Raw genomic sequence first — 20,216 nt, 5'->3', positions numbered from 1 at the left:
ACTTTGAAATCATCTTTGACTGAGAAATTTTGATGTTATACATTAATATCAACATTAATCATTAATGGTGTGACTATAATTATTATTTTATCATACAACTATTTTTTTTAGATTTGATTAGGTTGAGAGAGTTTAAGAGGGGGACAAAGAAGCAAAGTTTCTGAATTACTCCCTCCGTTTTAAAATATAGGATATTTTAACTAAAACACACTGATTAAAAAGTTTAAACTTTTAACAAGTTCAACCAATCAGAAACAATACTGCATAATATAAAATACTAAAGTAATCTAAAAGTTGTATAGAAACTTGAAACATCTTATATTATGAAACAAAAAAACTTTTCTAAAACATCTTATATTTTGAAACATAAAGAAGATCTTATATTTTGAAACAAAAAGATCATAAAATTATTTCATTGAACCAAAGTATCAATAATTAATTGACTCAGCTAAGTCACACACTCATGATTGGAAAAATAAAATTTAAAAAAATATATTCTCTCTCTCTACCTCTCTATATTAACTCTTCTCCTTCTTCCTTATACTTGCCCATTCATCTCTCTCTCTCTCTCTCTCTCAAAAGAAAAAAAAGCAGGAAACTTTATTGCAAAAACAGAGTCTTTCTTGTTGTTGTTCTTGAGAAAAAGAAGATGATGTTGGAGAAAGACGACTTGGGTTTAAGCTTAGGCTTGAATTATCAAAAGAAACAGATGAATCTCAACTCAAATCCCTCTGTTGTTTCTGTTACTCCTTCTTCTTCTTCTTTTGGATTACCCCGTAGATCCTCCTGGAACGAGAGTTTTACTTCTTCAGGTATATACTTCATATCTTTCTCTGTTTTTTCTAATTCTCCCGGAGAAAAAATATTCATTTTCCAGGAAAAACTCAGCAAAGTCTCACTTTTTTAATTCTTTCTTGCTAATGTTATGCATGCAGTTCCAAACTCAGATTCATCTCAAAAAGAAACAAGAACCTTCATCCGTGGAATCGACGTGAACAGACCACCCTCGACGGCCGAATACGGAGACGAAGACGCCGGTGTATCTTCACCTAACAGCACAGTCTCAAGCTCTACCGGAAAAAGAAGCGAGAGAGAAGAAGATACAGATCCACAAGGCTCAAGAGGAGGAATCAGTGACGATGAAGACGGCGATAACTCCAGGAAAAAACTTAGACTCTCCAAAGATCAATCTGCTATTCTCGAAGAAACCTTCAAAGATCACAGTACTCTCAATCCGGTAAAATAAATTCACATCATTGTATTCAACGAGACTATTATTACTTGTTGACGAGAAAAAAAAAAAACATTTCTACTAGTAGTAGTATTGGTTTTGGTAACTCATAATAAATGCAGATATTAATTTGTTAATGGCATTTTCGTAAATTTCGACTGATCCAAGGTTGTTTTCAACTTTTTTGTTTACAGAAGCAGAAGCAAGCATTGGCTAAGCAACTAGGATTAAGAGCTAGACAAGTGGAAGTTTGGTTTCAGAACAGACGAGCTAGGTAAGATAAACCCAAAAAAATAAAACACATCTCTGTTTCCCGATTTGCCCCTGATTTATCGATTTGCTAATATGGGTGTTTTGGTAAATAATAACAGAACAAAGCTTAAGCAGACGGAGGTTGACTGTGAGTTTTTACGGCGATGCTGCGAGAATCTAACGGAAGAGAACCGTAGGCTACAGAAAGAAGTAACGGAGTTAAGGGCACTTAAGCTCTCTCCTCAGTTCTACATGCACATGAGCCCACCAACCACGTTGACCATGTGCCCTTCGTGCGAACACGTGTCGGTCCCTCCACCACCACAACCACCTCAGGCTGCAACGTCAGCGCACCACCGAGGGTCGTTGCCGGTCAATGCTTGGGCTCCTGCTGCGAGGATATCTCACGGCCTGACTTTTGACGCTCTTCGTCCTCGGTCCTAAGTCTTTTTTTACTTGGCAACCGAAGGGTGTTTTGGTCATTTTATTTAAGTTTCAGGGACCAGAATGCATGTAGCTGTTAACATGTATGTATTTTTAGAAAGAAGAAAAAACAGATTAATATTTTTGTTGATTATTAAAACCAACATGTTCATGCTAACGAGTAACAACAAATGTCTACAGCCATATTTATCCGATATATTTTCTTATAAACATCAAAATCAGAAATTATCCGATATTGCGACTTGAAATCATTTTTTTTGTTTTGTTGCAATATATTTTTTTTTGCAATAATTATTTTGGACAACTATGACAAGAAAATTTATTGCGATAATAATAATTAGAGTCTAGCGACAACAAAGGAATATACATTTTGATGTAGGAAATGAAAAAAACAAATGGTCCAAACTGTTTCATTTGGCGTATGTTAAAATACTAAATAGTGAACAAAAATAGTTGAAATGTGTACTTGTTTTCAGCCTATTTAATTTTGTTAATAGTTGAATTATTTAAAAGTTCGACTATGTATAGGTTGGGCCAAAATCTACTTGGTGAATTGGTACCATTTCATCTTGCAACTGAGGATATTACCATATGGTCGTACATGAGTATGGGTCGAGAGTTTAGGCCTTATTGAAATGGAGGTTATGCTAATAGGCTACACTTCTTTCTTATCCACCCACTTAGCCCAAATATAAATGTTTTGATACAACAATTGATGATTTTCACGTGGAATCGACACTTCATGAGCGGAGATTTGTACCCGGGCTGGATGGATATGACGACGAGATTATCCCGGTAAAGAGCCCGAAAACAATCGGGAGATCCTTGCACCTAGTATTTGCACCATCAGGTCGATAGGTAGTGTCATCTCAAAGAGACATCAAGGCCTAGAACTAGAACATTCACATCCCAAAGAAAAATGTGTCTTGTACTCTTGTTCAAAGAGCTCATTTCGATGGTGTTTCAATCAGACTGCTCTGAGATGCTGAAAATGCTACATGTCAGATTGGCAAGCCTTTTCCCACGAGTTAGATAAATTTTCTTACTTTAGGGATACGTTTAACGTTTTTGGATGTAATTGATTCTTCTTGTGATAATATCCGTATTAACTAGCTTTCTATGTAAGCAACTTGGTATTAGACTGACTCTCTTTGGAGACAAGCCTCATCTCATTCTCATCAGATCATTAATCTATGAAGCTTTTCGCCGCAAAGAAAAAACCTTAATAAGATCTTCATGTGCAAAAATGCATAAAGAGAGATAGAAAGAAGGGTATCTTCAATCTGAGTTTGTAATTCACATACATCTCCATTCCAGTTTTTATTTTCCTGGCTGAATAAAATGTAACAAAAATATTTGTTCTCCTTAATATTACAACCTTATGATGATAACCCCCAACATAAACTGAAATTGTATTTCTTTCCTATAATTACTACGTTCTACCTCGAAGCAGAGATCTTATTAGCAGATCTCTTGATAGACTCGATTCTCTGTAACCTAATCTGTTCTCTGAACTTTGCAATGAACTCATCTGCCTTCTTGTCTACGTCACTGACATTGTTGCTCTCACAAACTCCTTCTTCCTCTACTATCTTCTTCTCAACCTCGTCGTTGTGGATTTCATTTTCTCTTCTTCTATGCTCTTCATTCTCGAATTCTTCGTCTGCCTTGCTTCCCAAGTAACTTCTTTGATCATTCTTCTTCGTGTCTTGTTCCTTGGATGCCACGACTGGATCAGACCACCACACTTTTTTAGGAGATTTTCTTCTCATCTTTTGCTCCGACGACTTTCTCCGTTCGCTACTTAATCTGAATTTCGTGGGAGGTGACTTGTAATACTCCACCGGAGGTGGTGGTGGTGGAGGTGGTGGAGGTGGCGGAGGACGATGAAACTCACCTCCGCCTCCATATTTGGTCTTGTGAACTGATTCCCTCCGCTCAACCCTGTAAATTCCCGGTTGAACCTTTCTCGACGATGAGTTATAAAAAGCCGGTAGCGGCGGTAGAGGCGGAGGCGGAGGTGGCGGAGATGCAAGATTAGGTACAGGATTCGATTTTCTTGGAGAAGAGAGAGAAGAAGATGGTGTCAGATTCTTGATCAACGGCTGTGATTCAACTGTAGTCAGATTCTTAATGGACGGTAGTGATTCAATCTCCTTTGACGATGATGATGATCTTGAGCTCCATGGAATCGGAGAAGGAAGCACATCACCGTTATCATCACCGAGAGTCTTCAAAATCTTTCTTTTGGATCTCACTTTATCCCATCGACCGGAGTTATCTCCGGAGGAATCAGGAACACGAGAATAGTTCAAGCTCCGAACAGGTAAAAGCAGAGGTTTGTCTCTGATCTCTGAACTAACTCGATCTACGAAACGAGTCTCAACCTCGTGGATTTTCATGTGGTACTTGTTCTTCCATGTCTGAAACTTACGGTGATCGCCGGAAGAATCATCGGACGGTTCAGATTCACTCTCGTGACCAACGTTAAAAACAGAGGATACTTCAAGAATCTTAGGGACATAGGAGTGCGAATTGTTGTTATGATGATGATCATCTTTGTTGTGATCACTATTGCTTAATCCTCCTCCTCCGTCGTAGTTACGGCGGCTGCTGAAGAGGCCGTAGGAGACGGCGATGCCGACGAAAATAAGGTGGAGAAGCTCGAGGAGTCTTGTTTGGTTAGCGAGCTCTGGCGTCTGAGAGAGGAAGACAGGTACGACGGCGCAGAGAACGGTGAGGATAAGAGCTTTGAGGATGAACCGAGAGTAGAATTTTGTAGGGTTATGTTCTTCTTTATTACCCAATTGGGTTGGTTTCTTCGAGCTTCTTGCTTCCACCATTGAAGAGAAAAAGTGAATGTTGTAGAGAGAAGTTTGTAAAGGTTCTTTATTTTGGTGATGAGAGAGAGAGAGAGAGAGAGAGAGAGAGAGAGAGAGAGATGAGTTAGTGGAAATGCTAAGACTTAGAGGTTAAGTTCTGTTTTTTTTTTCCTACTATAAAAAATGTAAGAAGAAGAAAAAAGAGATTGAAGAGAACAAAATCTGAAATCCAACTTGATGTGTGAATTCACTACCAACTTTTTTTTTGGTTTCTAATACTATTCTAACGTTAATTTGATCACTGACAGCGACTAGAGAATCGCTACTTAAACTTGTCAAGAACATCCAAATGTTACATTAGAAAATTTGTAGTTTTATGGTCTTTATTAGTGCGTTAGATTATTATTATTTTCCAAATTTGATATAACGAATGTATAGTGCATGAACTACACAAGATGGAAACTGGATATTACAAAAATAATAATAACTATTAATGTTTATTGGTTTTAGTTTTAGGAGTGTATGAGTTGTAGAGGATATATATATATATAAAATAACTGTTTCACTTTTGTGACGTCTAGAATTGTTTAACAAAGACTTGCTAGGCTGTATGATCACTTAACGAACGGCTAAATGACATCTAGAACCAAATTTTTTTAGCATGTATGATATGTTAGTTAGAAGATGTTGAGAAAAAGGTCTATTACTAGTGTGTCCAATATACATATATGGAGCATATAATTGACCTCTAACCCAACAAAAATTCTTGTCTTAAACTAATTTTGTAACAGGAACATCAACACTCAAGATTGAGATGGTGTGGTTCGTCACACCGAAACAAAACAACCAATCAAAGACATACAGTATATGTAGCATGAAATTTAGATAATCAAAACAAATGGCACAACCATAATACCACTATACGATCGGTTCTAAATACTTAGAAAAAAAAAATTAAGTTTTAAAAGACATTAATGATTAAAAACATTTAGAGAAATATGATTGTTGCATATAAGTTGTCAACCCTTACATAATCATAGGCCAAATTAAAATTAGCCCACTCAATAACCTATACAACCCATTCATGGTTGCCGACTTTAAAGAATAAACGGAAAGTTTCCAACCTACGAGAAGAAAGGAAATCAGCTAGGAAAAGAGAAAATCAAGGGATAAAGCATAGGAAAATTTACAAAAAAAAAAAGAGGAGAAGGATATATCAAAATTTAAAATTAACCTAGTGAATACGTGTATAAAAATGGAGACTCTTCATTGGAGAAAGGGATAAGAAAAACTCATACCCTAGATCTAGATTCTAAGAGATTGATGATAGCTATGAGCCCTCCTTTCTCAAGTTCTTTTATTTTTTCAGTTGAATCCTTTTTCTAGCAAAATTCTCTAAATCCCTAGATCAGTTTTCACTATCTAATAGTACTAGTTTAACAATTGACGTCGTATGTGGAAAATCAAAATATTTATCATCTTTTATAAGTTTAATAACTTTAGAAATTAGATGTTTGTTTTGATTCCCCACGGACGACGCCAAATTGTTAACTCGTATTTCAATCATGATCTACACCAGCCGATAATCTTGTTTGGTTGCATATATAATACAATTAAGAAAGCAAATTCTGAAAGTTTTTGGATGAAAAGGGTAGTAGAATAAGCAGAGCAATTAATTGATAATACGTTTAGAGAATATGACAGAGAGTAGGTCGGGTAGGCATATGACCCTCGGAGGAATCTTGATTCTCTTCTTTTGGTTTATTTACGCTAAGCTTTATTTTCTTTTTAACGCAGCAGCACTTTGTCTGAAAACCCTAATTAAACACTAGCTAAATACAAGATCCTTCTAACACAATTACCACTGGACTTGGGAAGATAAAAAAATAAGGGACGATTCTTTTTCTTTAAGACCAAAACTTTGTCGATAAGGTATCTATACTTTCTGAATATAATAAACTTTGAAAATCGAAGAAAAAAAGGAATAGAACAAACGAATTTATCTTATTGTTATGTTGTTGAATTGTTAGGGTTTAAGATTTAGAATCTCTCAACACTAGACGTTTTAAAATTGTTATATGAATCCGACACTACTCGATAAATATTTTTTTCTTAGATGAATGGAAACATAGGTTTAATTAATATGGATTATGATTAGTCAAAGAATCACTAAAAAAAGTAAAAAATTAATTTAACAGGTCAAACTGAAAAAAGTGTCTAATCACGACCACATCATTTTGACACCACTTTGGTGGGGCGGTGGATCACTTGGTCGGCTACTTTTATCGACTCTTAATTAGTTTTTGTTTTGTTTTGTTGGGTTTACTTTTTCTTTGACAGTCAATTTTTATGTTTTTACACAACAAACTTCAAGAAGATGCATTTGTGAACTCAACAATTAGCTTAAAACATACGCATAAACCACTAGTTTTAAGTTTTGACCAACTTTAGTATTCTAGCTTGTGTGCTCTTTCCTCCTTTTTGGTTTTTCTATCCTTACACAAACACAAGCAGTGATATTTAAGTGTTTCTTGCTTACTGTGACATACACATAATTATAATCCTAAACCATTCGGGTTATAAACATCCACTGCAATGGTTATTGAAAGTTTGAAACTAAAGTTGACTGGACTCTAATGATGATTCATTCACTTGCAACTTGCAAGGTACGGTTTTCACTTGCCAGTGTAAAGAGGCTTGCGCTTCTCGGCAAAAGCAGCTAATCCTTCAAGACGATCTTGAGTATAAAGAAGCTGCTGATAACACATCTCTTCTACCCCCAAACCCGAACCTATATTCGTCTCTACTCCTTCATTAATCGCTTTCTTCGCCATCTTTATAGCCAATGGACCTTTTTCATTTATCTGCTGTGCCATTTCAATTGCTTTCTCATGAGCCTCACCTGCCGTAACACAAAGGTTCACAAGCCCTGCACCACAAAAAAAAGGAGTATATGAATCAATCCTTATTGGGTATATTGCCAAAACAAAACCACAAGTCGTTATAAGAAATGCAACTTGAATAGTCAAGGACCTTTAGTTGCAGCTTCTCTTGCATCAATCTTTCGACCTGTGAATATAAGTTCCTTTGATACCGATCTCCCAACCAGCCTCGAGAGCCTCTGTGTCCCACCAGCTCTACATAGAAGCAAAGAGAAAAACTTATCAGAGGAATGATAAGAAGGATAATAAGAGAAATCATTTGTCAAGAGTGATGAATTATTATATACCCAGGGATTATAGCAAGTCCTGTTTCAGGTAAGCCAAATACTGCATTCTCGCCTGAGAATTTCAATTTCCGAGTATTAACCATAATTGCTTCTCTTGGCCGGTTGATTATAATAAGAGTATGAACAGATATGTAAATACCGCAGATTCGAAGATCACAAGCTAGAGCCATTTCGAGTCCACCTCCCAGTGCCACCCCTTCTATTGCAGCAATAGTTGGGATACTCAGTACCTAGAAACATAAGTCTTTAAAGTCACTAAACACAAGTCTTCATATAAGAGTAGAACTACTATAAATTCCTTTTCACTACAAGTTGAAGACTACTGAATTCTGAATCTTGATAAAGCTGAGATAATTCTACAAATGTGGTATACATTAATTCCCAAAAATCTACCCACCAATGACAGTAGCAGCTAATCTATGAGCACCAACAAGGATAAATGAGAACATACCTCTATGAACGAGAACACGTAGCGCAACGAGTTGACATATGTGTGAACCTCAGATGGACTCATAGTTCTACGCTCCTGACATCCAAACAAATCATAACAAACCAGAAATTTTCAAGCATGGCTAAACAAATCGGTTATGAACATTCCGGGAGAAATGGTAGTGTAGTGACAAAACTACCTTCAGATCTGCACCAGCACAGAAAACTCCAGGAACCAGACTTTTGATCATGACAACCCTAGCTGAACTATCTTGATGTATAGACTCAAATGTGTTCTGGAGACTTTTCAGCATCTCGTTATTAATGGCGTTTTTGGCAACAGGCCTGTCTAGATTGACTTCGATTATACCTATAAATCATAAACACAAAGAAGTACTTTTTGTCATCTTTCCTTTAGCATCGATTTTGTCCAAACACTCTTAAGAAACCATTTCAGTAATCATCATCTACAGAAAATGAAAACTCAAAGAAACAAACCAATTCGACAAAGGGTGACAAGGAAAGGGCAAGGGTGAAATTACCGGAATCGGGACCAGAGAGACGATTAAGCTTGACAAATTCAGGCTGAGCGGTTTGGATTATAAGAGTCCGGCAGGTCTGAAGCATGTAATTACGGCTGAGATATGATTTTCCGGCTAATTGGAGCAAACTTTCTCGGCGGAGATACTTGACGAAGCTCATCTTCACCGACTCGGACCTGTGAACACACCCAAAGTTTTGATTTTTTTTTTTTTTGCTTAAAGAGATTTGCTCTGTCCGAAGAAACGCTTCTTGGTCATGCAAGTTCTAGAGATCAAGAGAGAAACAATAAAGTAAACTAATTTAGGGGGAAAGCATCCTTATTGAGTACTAATTTGCTTCTTATTTATCATCATCATTCAACAACACCCATAGTCTCTGAAACAAGCTGTACCGGACATGACCGGTACAAATTCTATGCTCATTTTCAATTCCGGTTAATGCGTCTGGTTCGGGTTACTTATGGTTAGGCTCAGCTTATTATTAACATGGAGGAGGATTACAAAAGAGAAAGGAAAAGAATGCAATACAACATTGTTGGTGAAATGGTGAAGACTAATCAAAAGACTCAGACTTTATGTATCCATGCGTCAAGTCGAAGCTGCTTCAACGGTGGAACTATGTTCCTTTTGTTCTTCTGCGGGCAACGCCATTTTCCTGCGATCTCCTCTGCTCCAGAGGAGAACTGGTGATTCGACATTTCTCCCAAAACTCTTCTCTTCTTCTTTCTTTCCTCCTCAGCGATATTCTTTAACTCTTTACTTCTAGAACATTCCACTTGAACTCTTGTATTTGGTTTCATCATGGAACGATGGCCTCGTGCTTCTTTGAATCTTGCCTTTTTCGTTGCCACAAATCCAGCTTCAGTGCTTTGTCCATGATGAACATTTTCCTTGTCATCTGATTCTTGCTCTATTGAAGACTTTTGTCTGTTGGAGTTCATGGAAATGGTTTCTTGGATATGATTAGGTCTCAGCTCATGTAAAGAAGATTCGTTCTTCGAGGGTGATTTACGTTTTTGGTTGTACCGGGAAACTTCGGGGTTAATCTTTGCTTCTTCTTTTGGTTCACAGCATAACGGTTCCTGCTCGAAGCTTGATTTTGGTTTCACTTCTTTCTCTGAGGCATTGAACAATCTAACTGAGAACTGCTTTTCCATTTCTTGGTCTGAATAAGCATTGTCTGATGAGACCTCCTTGGCCTAACATGTAGAATCGAGAAAGAGTCAGTGAGAACTAACAAAATCTAGAGTCAACCCAGCAAAACTGTGCAATTGATAGTAAATGACAACTGGATTTCATCTAATTTAAAAATTCTCCACACAAGTTTCTTTCTTTAGATTACAGATGTTGTGGCAAGCTTGCATACTATCTAATGCGCAGTAATGATTTCTCAATGTTTAGATGGTTCAAGAACATTTACTCACCGTCTCTGTGGCAATGGTATCCTTGTAGTAATCATTTGAATTTAACCTGCCAAGACCAACAGTCTTTTGCTTGCTCTTAATTTTTCGAAAAATACCAGAACCATTTCTGTCCTCTGTGTCACTCTCGTCAACGATTAACTCATCTTTCTCAAAAGAAGAAAATCCAAGTTCATCATGAGTGTCTGAAAGTGAAAGCTGAGGAGATTGATACTCATAGCTTGGAAACCAGTTTCTGACATCAGGAGGCTCTATAATAGAACAAGACATAAAACATGTAAGATTCAACTCTACAGTTTTTAACTATAAAACTGGGTCACTCAATAATAACACATTTCAAGAAAGCAAACATCAATAACATATACAAAAAAAACTGGCTTTACTCACCCGAAATAAAAGACAGGGACTGAGAGAAATCTGTATCCTGTAAGGAGACCAAGTCATCAGCCTGATAGAAAGAAAAATAACAGCAGATAATGAGAAACAATAAGCATAACAGCTAAGGAAAAATAGATTCAATTGCAATAATACCTTTGTAGAAGAAGAGACAAGTTCTTGCTCAAATAACCTAGGACAGACATCGGTTCTTTCAATACCTGTTTCGGTCTCCTTAATACATACACTTTCTCCAGGAAGAGACAATTCAAAACCATCACTTGTATCCAGCAATGGCGATTCATAGACATAGCTCGGAAACCAGTTTCTGACATCAGGAGGTTCTGAGAAGCAAATGGATTCAAAGTTACAAACAAAAATCCATCAATAGCCACATGATCAAGAACTTTAACCAAAATAGAAAGATTACCAGAAGGAAGTGATTCAGAGTGATCTGAAATCTGCCAAAAAANNNAAAAAAAAAAAAAAAAAAAATTTAAAAAAAGGGTTTTAACCAAAAAAAAAAAAAAAAAAAAACCTAAAATGGTGAGATATTATGATCACCTGTTTCACCACAACGACTTCGTTTTCAATGTCGTTGATTGAAGAACATGATGGTACCGATTCATAGACATAACTGGGAAACCAGTTCCTAATATCTGGTGGTTCTGTACGAAATTACCCAAAAAATTGAAAAAAAAATGTTAGGAAAAACCTTGAATTTGCAATAAGAGAGATATTATTAGACCCAGTAAATTAATTATTACTCACCGGAAATGGGAGATAATGAATCGGAGTATCCAGGTTCCTCCTATAAAATATTAACACGGAGATTTCAAAATAAAATAAATCGAAACTAGAATCCAGAAATTTCAGCAACAAATTCATAAAAATGCGAACACAAAGGAGTAAGGAAATGATACAGAAATAAACTTCTCACCACTACTGAGCTAAAGTTCTCCATTGGAGCTCTCCGCTTCGTCTCTCTCTTTCTCAATTTTTTATTTTTATTTTTTTATTTTATTCGTTTTGAGTCTGCAAATCTGAGACTGAGAGGTTTGTTTTTTGCGTTTTCATTTTTTCAATGGTTTCGCGCGCTAATTTTCTTTTTAAGATTATTTGGGAGCGGAAAAACATAATTTAGTATTGGACCTTATTTTTCATTATGAGTGCGCCTATAGTTTAATACGATGATTAATTTAAAAGGCCTTTTGGGCTATTCAATTTAATTAGGGGAAAAATGAGATTTATTTCTTCGTATTATTATTAACTTTTTTTCTTTCTTTTTCCAATTGTATATATTTTGGGGATTTTTCGTTTTAATTTATTCGTTTTATAAAAAGACTTTTTTTTTTCTTCAATTTTTGTATTTTTTATATAACGAATATAGTAGAGGATTTTGTTTCCATTTTATTTCTTTCTTTTATTTGAGGATTTTTTTTCTCCTTTTTATTTCTTCTTCTCTATTAGAGGATTTTTTTCTTCTTTTTATTTTTTGTTAGGGGATTTTCCCCATTTTCTTTAAAAAGAAATAGTCAAATTAAAACTTTAAGTAGTTGTTACATTGCTATGAATTTTTGGTTCATACAATTTGCAAGAGCATTTGAGAGAGAAAAGTGATTAAGCATACACTTAATCTTAAATGTGGAGAAACAACATAAACTTAAAAGTAAGAAAAAAAAAAGGAAGAATAGACTGAAGAAACTAGCCCACTAGAGATCACCCCGACCTCCGCAACCACGACCACCTCGACCTTTGCGACCATGACCTCTATGGCTACTACTTCCTTGACCAAAAAGAGTATCCCATTTCATTTCTATCATCTCTTTTATCTTTGGAGTTTGTTTAATTGGCCTTTTTTCCAAACTCCTATGAAAAGGTGTGGTTATGGCCACAACTTGTGAAGATTCTATGTGGAGAGCTTTTACTCCTGCATCCAATTCATCTTGTTCCCCATTTATACACATATTTGATTCACTCCCTGATGCATGTGTAGTAGTTTCTTTGTTGTTCTCGCTAGAAAAAAACAAAATATTATCTAATTATTAGAAAAAATATTTATTTATTTTTTGCTCCAAAACAATAACAAATCAGAGATTTTTCAAGTACTTGTTTTTGCTTTTATGATTATTTTTGTCAACATCCATGTGTGACAGGCTAGTAGGGTGTTGTTGGATGATAGTATTGCATTTGGTAATGGTGGCTGCGTCAAGAATTCCATAATTACATTGTTTAATCATGAATAATCTCCAGCACCTGAATTATTTTAGTTTTTTTTCCAAGAAACAAAATAAAATTAGTATAGTGTATAATGTTTTATATATATATATATATATGTTGGTTTTGGAGAGATAGTACTTACATGTCAAATTTTAAGTTATCCTGCAACTCTTTCTTGTATAATTTTGAAAATTCTTCACATGCCCAAGGAATATGAGCATCTGCCAGAATCCTGAAACATAATTCATAATTTTGATTATGTAAAATCATTAATTTATACTTTATGGTTTTTGAGTTCTTAAGCAAAACCATTTATTTGACCAAAAATGTTACCTATTCTTTTTTGCAAAAGAGTTCCAAACTTGTATGAAATTCTCCATAATTTCATCATCGTCCATAGAAGCATCAATCATCTGCAGTTTTTACAAGTTTCAAAAGTCATTAGCAAGTACATCTTCATATATATATATATTTTTGTTGTTGGTTGTTTTATAAATCATGGAATAAACCAGATCTGAAGCCTCAGCCTCAGCCTTATTATCGGCTTCATTTTTGCTATCTCGGACGTCAGAGATTACTTCGTCAAGTGTCAATGGCTTTTTAACAAACACATGCAGTTTATGATTTAGTGGCAATAAAACGGAGACAACTAGAATATATATCGTGAATTGGGACCAAGTATACTAGAATATATAAGATATATCATAAGATTCATAACCTTAAAGTCAAAGAATAATATGTAAAAGAAGTAGGTGAAGGAATTTGATTCACCTGACCACTTTGGGAGTGATAGAACTGGTGTTTTGGAAGAGGTGAGTGGCTGGAGAAAACATTTTTATCCGGTAAATAAACAAACAGACAAATGGTAAAATAAGACAGCATGTCATGATTAGAACAAACCAAGGGCCTGGGTGGACGTGGACCTAAGGCGAGATTCACAAACGGGAACCCTAAACTTATTAGCTTTTGAAAAATTGTTCAAAGGATGAAATATACAAAAGTCAAAATATAAATAGAAAATTTCAGATTGTATAATCTCTAAAAGATTTTTTTTTCAAATACATTGAAATCATCTAGAGAATTTGTTAGAAAATGCCTATTTTGAGATGCCCTTTTCAAAAATACTCATTTTTTGAATATTTTTATTTTGACCTCTTTTACACAATTACAATATGTTAAATTAATTTTAAGATTTTTTTTTGTAGATTTGGGTTCTCTATTTTACATTTAGAGTACAGTTTTAAGGGGGTAGAATTTAGTATTTGGGGTTTAGGATCTAGAATTTAGTTTTTTTTGTATATTAAAAAGGGTATTTTTGAAAATGGACACCATGAACGAGTATTTTTGAAAAGTTACATAGAAAAATGATATTTTTGAAAATGATCTTTGAATCTAACTGTAAAGTTAAAATAAAATAAAAATAGAAATCAAATGATTTAAGTAAATTGAAGATCAATTAAAATAAACATATTTTATTAAAAGAAGAAAAATAATGAATATTTTTTCGTAAAGATTTCTTCTTTTTTAAAATTCAATAAGAAATAAAGTCAAAACAAAGGAAGAGCAACATAATAATTAGAAGAAGATTGTTAAAACAAAGTTTAGAAAATCATTCTTGGAGTAAAAAAAAAGAGACATATGAAATTGAGGCTCTAAATCACACTATAATTACACACCTATCAACAAACATTGTAGCATTTGATAGGTTAGCAGGAACCTCAACTTCAGTGGTTACTGTATGGGGATCCATTAGAAAAACAAAGGATATACGTTGAATCTACAAGATAAATGTTATGACTATATTAATTAATTGTTATGTCTTTGAATGAGAAACCAATATCTAAGAGGAAATTAAAACTGAATATAATATCATATGATGGAAGTTAAAAAGATAACAAAACTAATGAAGCAAACTTATGCTAAGGTAATATGGCAGCTATATTTGCTAACGTAAACATGAAATTTTTGATAGATGTGCGAACTATGTATGTTGAAAAAAAAAATGTATGTTGAGACCTGATTGGTAAGAGTAGATGCATCGGGAGAGCAAAGAGATAATCATTGGCTAGATTAATATGAAAACTCTCTCTGCACTCTTTTTTTTGTTTCTCGCTAACTTTTGTGGTGTACTCAAAACATAGCTCACCTTATATATATATACAAATTTATTTACATTGTTTACACGCAAAAATAGATATTATTAATGGTATATAAGGTAGTCAATATTCAAAACTAAAAAGAAATCTGTATAAGTTAACAATGTTTTGTTTATATGACTAATATTTATTCATTTTGGTAAAGATATTAGTTAAATACGTCAAATGATGAGTCATATTTGTTGGATATAGATGGACCAAAAGAGAGCAATTCAACTATTAAGAAGTGAATGGAACTTTGTAATCTGGTAATAGAAGATTGACTTTAATTATAGCTGTCAAATAGTCCATCCATAGGCCAATGGGCTTGTTCACATGGAAAATTTTGTTTATGGACGATAGTTGGACAATCTTTAATGGATAATGGTCCAAAAAATGTTTGTGCCCAATAAAAATCATGTACAGATAGACATTCAAGTTAAAATGTTTAACTAATATGTTACTAGAGAAAAGGCATACAAAAATTGTGACTTTAACTCTTATACTACTTGAAAACTTTTTATATCTACAAAAATCATACAAGATATAATTTTATTGAAAAGATCATTAAACTACTTATGCCATGCTGTTGCAGTTGTTATGTTTCCCTCATGAAGACTTGTTTTCTCCGTACGTAAGAGATACTTGATTTGTTCTAAATATATATAATCAATAAAACTCGAAGTTTAGTTTGAGTATATGTTTTGCATTTGTAGATAAACAATAGAATTACTATTGCTAATAATAGTTAACCAATGCAAATAAATACAATTGTGCAAGATAATGTAAGATAATTTTATGCAACTTGTTGTTTTCTATCAAACGTTTGAACTGGTTAGGACAAAAGTAAAAAAAAAAAAGTTAAGGCAAAACTATATAATTTCCAATCTTTTTTCCAAATATGTATACAAATTCTCAAAATTTAAAAGTATTAACCATAGTGGAAGCTCTCTTGGCCCAATGATTGACTAATGGTTGATTAATGCTTCTACACGAAAAGTCAAAAATGTAATGGGTTCGAGCCCTAAGTAACATGATTTGTTAATTATGTAGATTAATGGAGGAATGTTTACAGGAGGAACGAGACTTCTGATAATCACTACCCTAGCTGAACTGGCTAGATGTATGGCCTCATATATCTTTCTTTTATTAGAAGATCGTTTCCTATGTTTGAGTATAATCCATTTTGAACTATTATGGTAGTGAACGGTAACTAAAGCAGATTTCAGTTGTTTTTGTTGAAAACCGTACTGCAGTCTCCAATCAATATTTTTTAAAAATAATTACGTTTAAAAAAAATTGCGAATTTGTCCAACAGATTATGAGTTCGACCGCTTTCTCAACATTTATGAATCTTTACCCAACATTTTTTTAAAACTGCACAAGATAGCACAGTTTTTTTTGTTTTAACTTTATATATTAAAAATAATACATATCTTATGCTACTTTATATAAATATAGAGATGCAAATACAAGAGAAAAAAAACATTCTCTCTTCTCTTTCTACTTCTATGTCTTCCAATTATCTGTAACTTTTTTAAAAATTTAAAAATATAACATTTGATTATAATGTATTTGCAAAATATATTTAATACAAAAATACATTTGTTAAAAGATTTAGTGGATTAAAATATTTGCTAAAAGATTTAATGGATTATACAAAATACACTTAAAAAAATTTATGTAAATTATTTTTTCACCAATCAAAGATTATTTTACATTGCTTATTTTGTATTAACCGCACTTGTCCCGCAATTGTATTTGTTCCGCATGTACTGTAGTAAAATTGTACCGCACTATCAAATTGCTTGTCAAGCACAACCAAATACGTTGTCACCATTTGTACCCTACTATATCTTTCCTTTATTAAAAATGCAATCAAATGCATACTAGACTACTGAACTTTTATGTTTGCTCCTACAACATAAGAAATAATAAAAAGTATATATCAAGATACATAGCTGTTAATTTCATTGTTGTCAAATCTATATCGTCAATGTTTATGTTGTAAAATGTATATACAATGGGTAGAACATAGACAATATGTATGTTGATGTCGATAACAATAACATTAAAGACAAATAGCTGGAAGATCTCTCTCTTATCGTTTACCGATTTGCCAATCCACATTATTATTGTTTTAATATCCTAAGGATGAGATCCACTGATAAAGTCCCAAAAGTTTAATTTAACAAAAGTAATATTTAGAAGATTATAAAGAAAGTAGAAAATGTGGAGAAGTGGCTTCGTAACTACGAGAGCAAAAACTTATAATTAAAAGATTATTTAAATAAAACTGTTAATCAGTTTTTACATTGACTATGATTTTTTTGGGTCATACAATTTGAAGGAGCATTTGAGAGAGGAATATAAAATGAAGGACTAGCACTCTAGAGATCACTAGATGAGGTTTCCACGACCGTCCCAGCCTTTGAGACCACAACCACTTTGGCCTTCACGACCATGAATTTTACGGTTACTGCTTCCACAACTAAAAAAAGTAGTCCATTTCATCTATATCATTTGTTTCATTTTTGAAATTTGTTTGATCAGCCTTTTTTCAAAGCTGCTCTAAAAGATGTGGTCATGTCCATAACTCGTAAATACTCTTTGTCGAGAGGTTGTAGTACCATCATCCACAAACAACCTAATACCTTAGACAACGCAAATCATCCCAATGACATAAACAATAAGAACATTGAAGACATGGATATTGGCAAAAATGACCATAAAAGCAAAAAAATCATTAAAATCTTTGATTTAAACGCATTGACGCTGTCTAAGGTATTAGGCTGTTTGTGGATGATGATATTGCAACTCTCGATAAAGAATCTTCTCAAGTTGTGGACAATATCATATCTTTTCAGAAGAGCTTTAAAAAAGGGTCGATCAAACAAACTCCGAAGATGAAAAAGATGTTATAGATGAAATGAGCTACTTTTGTTAGTTGTGGAAGCAGTATGCGTAGAGGTTATTCTCGTGAAAGCGGAAGTGGTTGTGGTTGCAGAGGCTTGGACAATCATGAAAACTTCATCTAGTGATATCTATTAGGCTAGTTTTTCATTAGAGATTTATACATATTTTATTGCTCATTTTTATTGGGATTGTTTCTCCGTTTTATTTCTCTATTTTTCTAAGTTTCTATTTCCATTTTATTTCTTATTTTTTTCGCAAGATTTTTTTCACCCATTTTATTTCTTCCTTTTGTTAGGAGATTTTTTTTTTAACAACGGATTTCTCCCATTTTATTTTTTACCTTTATTAGGAGATTTTCACCCCTCCCCCTATTATTGCAGATCCACACTATTATTGTTGTTAGTGCCCAAGAAATTAGGATGAGATCCAATGATAAAATTCCAAAAAATTAGGTTAACACAAATTTGTATAGTAGATTAAGTCTCTATAGAATAATAAAGAGAAATTAGAAAGACTCATTGAAAAAAAAAAAGTGATGAGGTATAGCTTCGTAATTACAAGTAGGGCAAAAACAAATATTTAAAAGACTATTCAAATGAAAATGTATCTATAACCAGAACTGTTCTTGGACTTTTCTCCCATGAACTATTATCGAGAAACCCTTCCCAACCGAGTTTTCTGGCGCCGGTGAGGCTTCTGTCTGACGCCTAATCGATCTCTCCTTTGCTTAGCTCTTCTCTGTTTCTTTTACTGTAATTTTTTTTCCCTGTCCCCCCCCCCCTTTTAATCCTTCTCAAACCCTTATAAAATCTGTCTCAGATCCAACCAAAGACCACCGTACGCTCCCGTCGATCTTTCACTCACCGTGGAATTTTTTGTGAAACTAGGGTTCTCCCCAGTGGACCTAGTTCCCATTGTCGAACCAAACCGAGGCTATCAGTTGTTTCCGCCGAGCTTTTATTCACCGGAGATGCTCCTTACAGTGCAAACCTCCCCGCTACTCTCGGGCAGCCGTCACATCTTTTTTGCATCTTGGCAATCGGTTATAAAGCTAGGATTTTACCTAGTGGACTTAGCTTCCAATGGCGACCCTTACCACGGTTGCCGCATGCCATCTCCGATCTCTCACTAACCGGAGAAGCTTCTTGCGTTGCATTCATCTCCAAATCTCTCCGATGGCCATCACTATCAACAACCCCTGCGACTCTCTCCTCTGAAACTAGGGTTTTCCCTAGTGGTCCTAGATTTCAAGTTAAGCCCATTAAGCCAAAAAAGCCCCAAGTCCATCCACTCCTCTCAAGTTGCAACAATAGCAGTTTCAGGTCCATTACCTCACCTTCTGTGACTTGCCAATGTCGAGTTCTGTTTTGTTTCCCGATACCCTTTGGTCGAAGACTCCATTGGAGTAAGGTAACACCAATCCTGATTTGGCTAGTCATACATCTTATTGGGAACCTGGATTTAGTTGTTTTTAAGGGCTTGCAGTTTGAGTATAATTTTGTACGGTTATATGGTCTATCTTTCTCTAACTGTTCTAGCACAAGTGATAGAATAGTCTTCAACTCCTTATGTTCAACGACAGCTATCATTTAAGCTGGTCATGTGATGTTTCCAAGCATCCCTTCCAAACATCTCCCACCATCCGGATCCCATACCAAATAGTCCCAATTGCGGTTTATCGAAGTGATCCATTCCCTATGCTTTGGATGTTAAAACAACCCTTTATCGACTACAAGACCATAGTCTCTTGAATCTTTGAGGTTTTGTTACTGTGGGCAGTGATTCTTGCCCCAATGGACAACACAACATCGACTCTCTTATCAACGTCTCAACGTCCTTTGACCATGACCAAACAACCGTCTCTCGAAGTGTTCGAGGATGGCCTTTCGATTTACCAAGACCTCACATATGCCAATGGGATTCCAAGCTTATGGTTCACATCTCTCTTGGATCTACAATCAAAGAACTCTATTTTAACCTTGGAATTCTTGCTTCTTGTACTTATGATGTGTTTATTTTAAATGAATGAAAGCAAAGGGTTTTGACAAAAAAAAATGAAAATGTTGAGTAATTGTTACATTGGCTATGACTTTTTTGGGTCATACAATTTGCAAGAACATTTTAGAGAGAAAAGTGATTGAGCATACACTTAATCTTAGATGGGAAGAAACAACATACAAGCTTAAAAGCAAAAAAAGAA

The 20,216-nt window shown here is 34.5% G+C and overlaps 4 protein-coding genes and 1 pseudogene across 4 annotated transcripts; 1 reads left to right on the top strand and 4 right to left on the bottom strand.

The window, feature by feature from the left end:
- On the top strand, positions 544-2,049 carry LOC104723423 (homeobox-leucine zipper protein HAT4). Its single transcript, XM_010441797.2, has 4 exons — positions 544-812; positions 936-1,237; positions 1,426-1,505; positions 1,603-2,049. The coding sequence occupies exons 1-4, from the start codon at positions 650-652 to the stop codon at positions 1,925-1,927; spliced, it is 870 nt and encodes a 289-aa protein (XP_010440099.1). The 5' UTR covers positions 544-649; the 3' UTR covers positions 1,928-2,049.
- Positions 3,187-4,909, bottom strand: LOC104723422 (uncharacterized protein DDB_G0284459-like). Its single transcript, XM_010441796.2, has one exon. The coding sequence runs from the start codon at positions 4,768-4,770 to the stop codon at positions 3,367-3,369; it is 1,404 nt and encodes a 467-aa protein (XP_010440098.1). The 5' UTR covers positions 4,771-4,909; the 3' UTR covers positions 3,187-3,366.
- LOC104723421 (probable enoyl-CoA hydratase 2, mitochondrial) lies at positions 7,246-9,280 on the bottom strand. The gene is made up of 7 exons (XM_010441795.2): positions 8,950-9,280; positions 8,608-8,777; positions 8,430-8,504; positions 8,118-8,208; positions 7,979-8,030; positions 7,783-7,886; positions 7,246-7,678 (listed from the first exon to the last, which is right to left on the bottom strand). Exons 1-7 carry the CDS (start codon positions 9,107-9,109, stop codon positions 7,425-7,427), a joined length of 906 nt encoding a protein of 301 aa, XP_010440097.1. The 5' UTR covers positions 9,110-9,280; the 3' UTR covers positions 7,246-7,424.
- Positions 9,404-11,795, bottom strand: LOC104727984. The gene is made up of 8 exons (XM_019231863.1): positions 11,686-11,795; positions 11,517-11,556; positions 11,310-11,413; positions 11,176-11,212; positions 10,902-11,089; positions 10,758-10,818; positions 10,374-10,621; positions 9,404-10,148 (listed from the first exon to the last, which is right to left on the bottom strand). Exons 1-8 carry the CDS (start codon positions 11,707-11,709, stop codon positions 9,516-9,518), a joined length of 1,335 nt encoding a protein of 444 aa, XP_019087408.1. The 5' UTR covers positions 11,710-11,795; the 3' UTR covers positions 9,404-9,515.
- Positions 12,458-14,715, bottom strand: LOC104727983 (annotated as a pseudogene).

This window comes from Camelina sativa, chromosome 11 (assembly GCF_000633955.1).
Source record: "Camelina sativa cultivar DH55 chromosome 11, Cs, whole genome shotgun sequence".
Classification (NCBI taxonomy): Eukaryota; Viridiplantae; Streptophyta; class Magnoliopsida; order Brassicales; family Brassicaceae; genus Camelina; species Camelina sativa.
Note: the sequence above shows the minus strand (reverse complement) of the source record. Positions and strands in the feature narration are given on the sequence as shown.

Bases quoted from the DNA above. Each gene is read 5' to 3' on its own strand.
- LOC104723423 (XM_010441797.2), top strand. From the start codon at position 650: ATGATGTTGGAGAAAGACGACTTGGGTTTAAGCTTAGGCTTGAATTAT. The intron at 813-935 runs GTATATACTTCA...TTATGCATGCAG, and splicing joins CGAGAGTTTTACTTCTTCAG to TTCCAAACTCAGATTCATCT. The intron at 1,238-1,425 runs GTAAAATAAATT...TTTTGTTTACAG, and splicing joins ATCACAGTACTCTCAATCCG to AAGCAGAAGCAAGCATTGGC.
- LOC104723422 (XM_010441796.2), bottom strand. From the start codon at position 4,770: ATGGTGGAAGCAAGAAGCTCGAAGAAACCAACCCAATTGGGTAATAAA.
- LOC104723421 (XM_010441795.2), bottom strand. From the start codon at position 9,109: ATGAGCTTCGTCAAGTATCTCCGCCGAGAAAGTTTGCTCCAATTAGCC. The intron at 8,505-8,607 runs GTAGTTTTGTCA...TTTGGATGTCAG, and splicing joins GTGCTGGTGCAGATCTGAAG to GAGCGTAGAACTATGAGTCC. The intron at 8,209-8,429 runs GTATGTTCTCAT...TTATGTTTCTAG, and splicing joins ACGTGTTCTCGTTCATAGAG to GTACTGAGTATCCCAACTAT.
- LOC104727984 (XM_019231863.1), bottom strand. From the start codon at position 11,709: ATGGAGAACTTTAGCTCAGTAGTG. The intron at 11,090-11,175 runs GTAATCTTTCTA...TTTGCTTCTCAG, and splicing joins CTCTGAATCACTTCCTTCTG to AACCTCCTGATGTCAGAAAC. The intron at 10,149-10,373 runs GTGAGTAAATGT...TCTACATGTTAG, and splicing joins ATACCATTGCCACAGAGACG to GCCAAGGAGGTCTCATCAGA.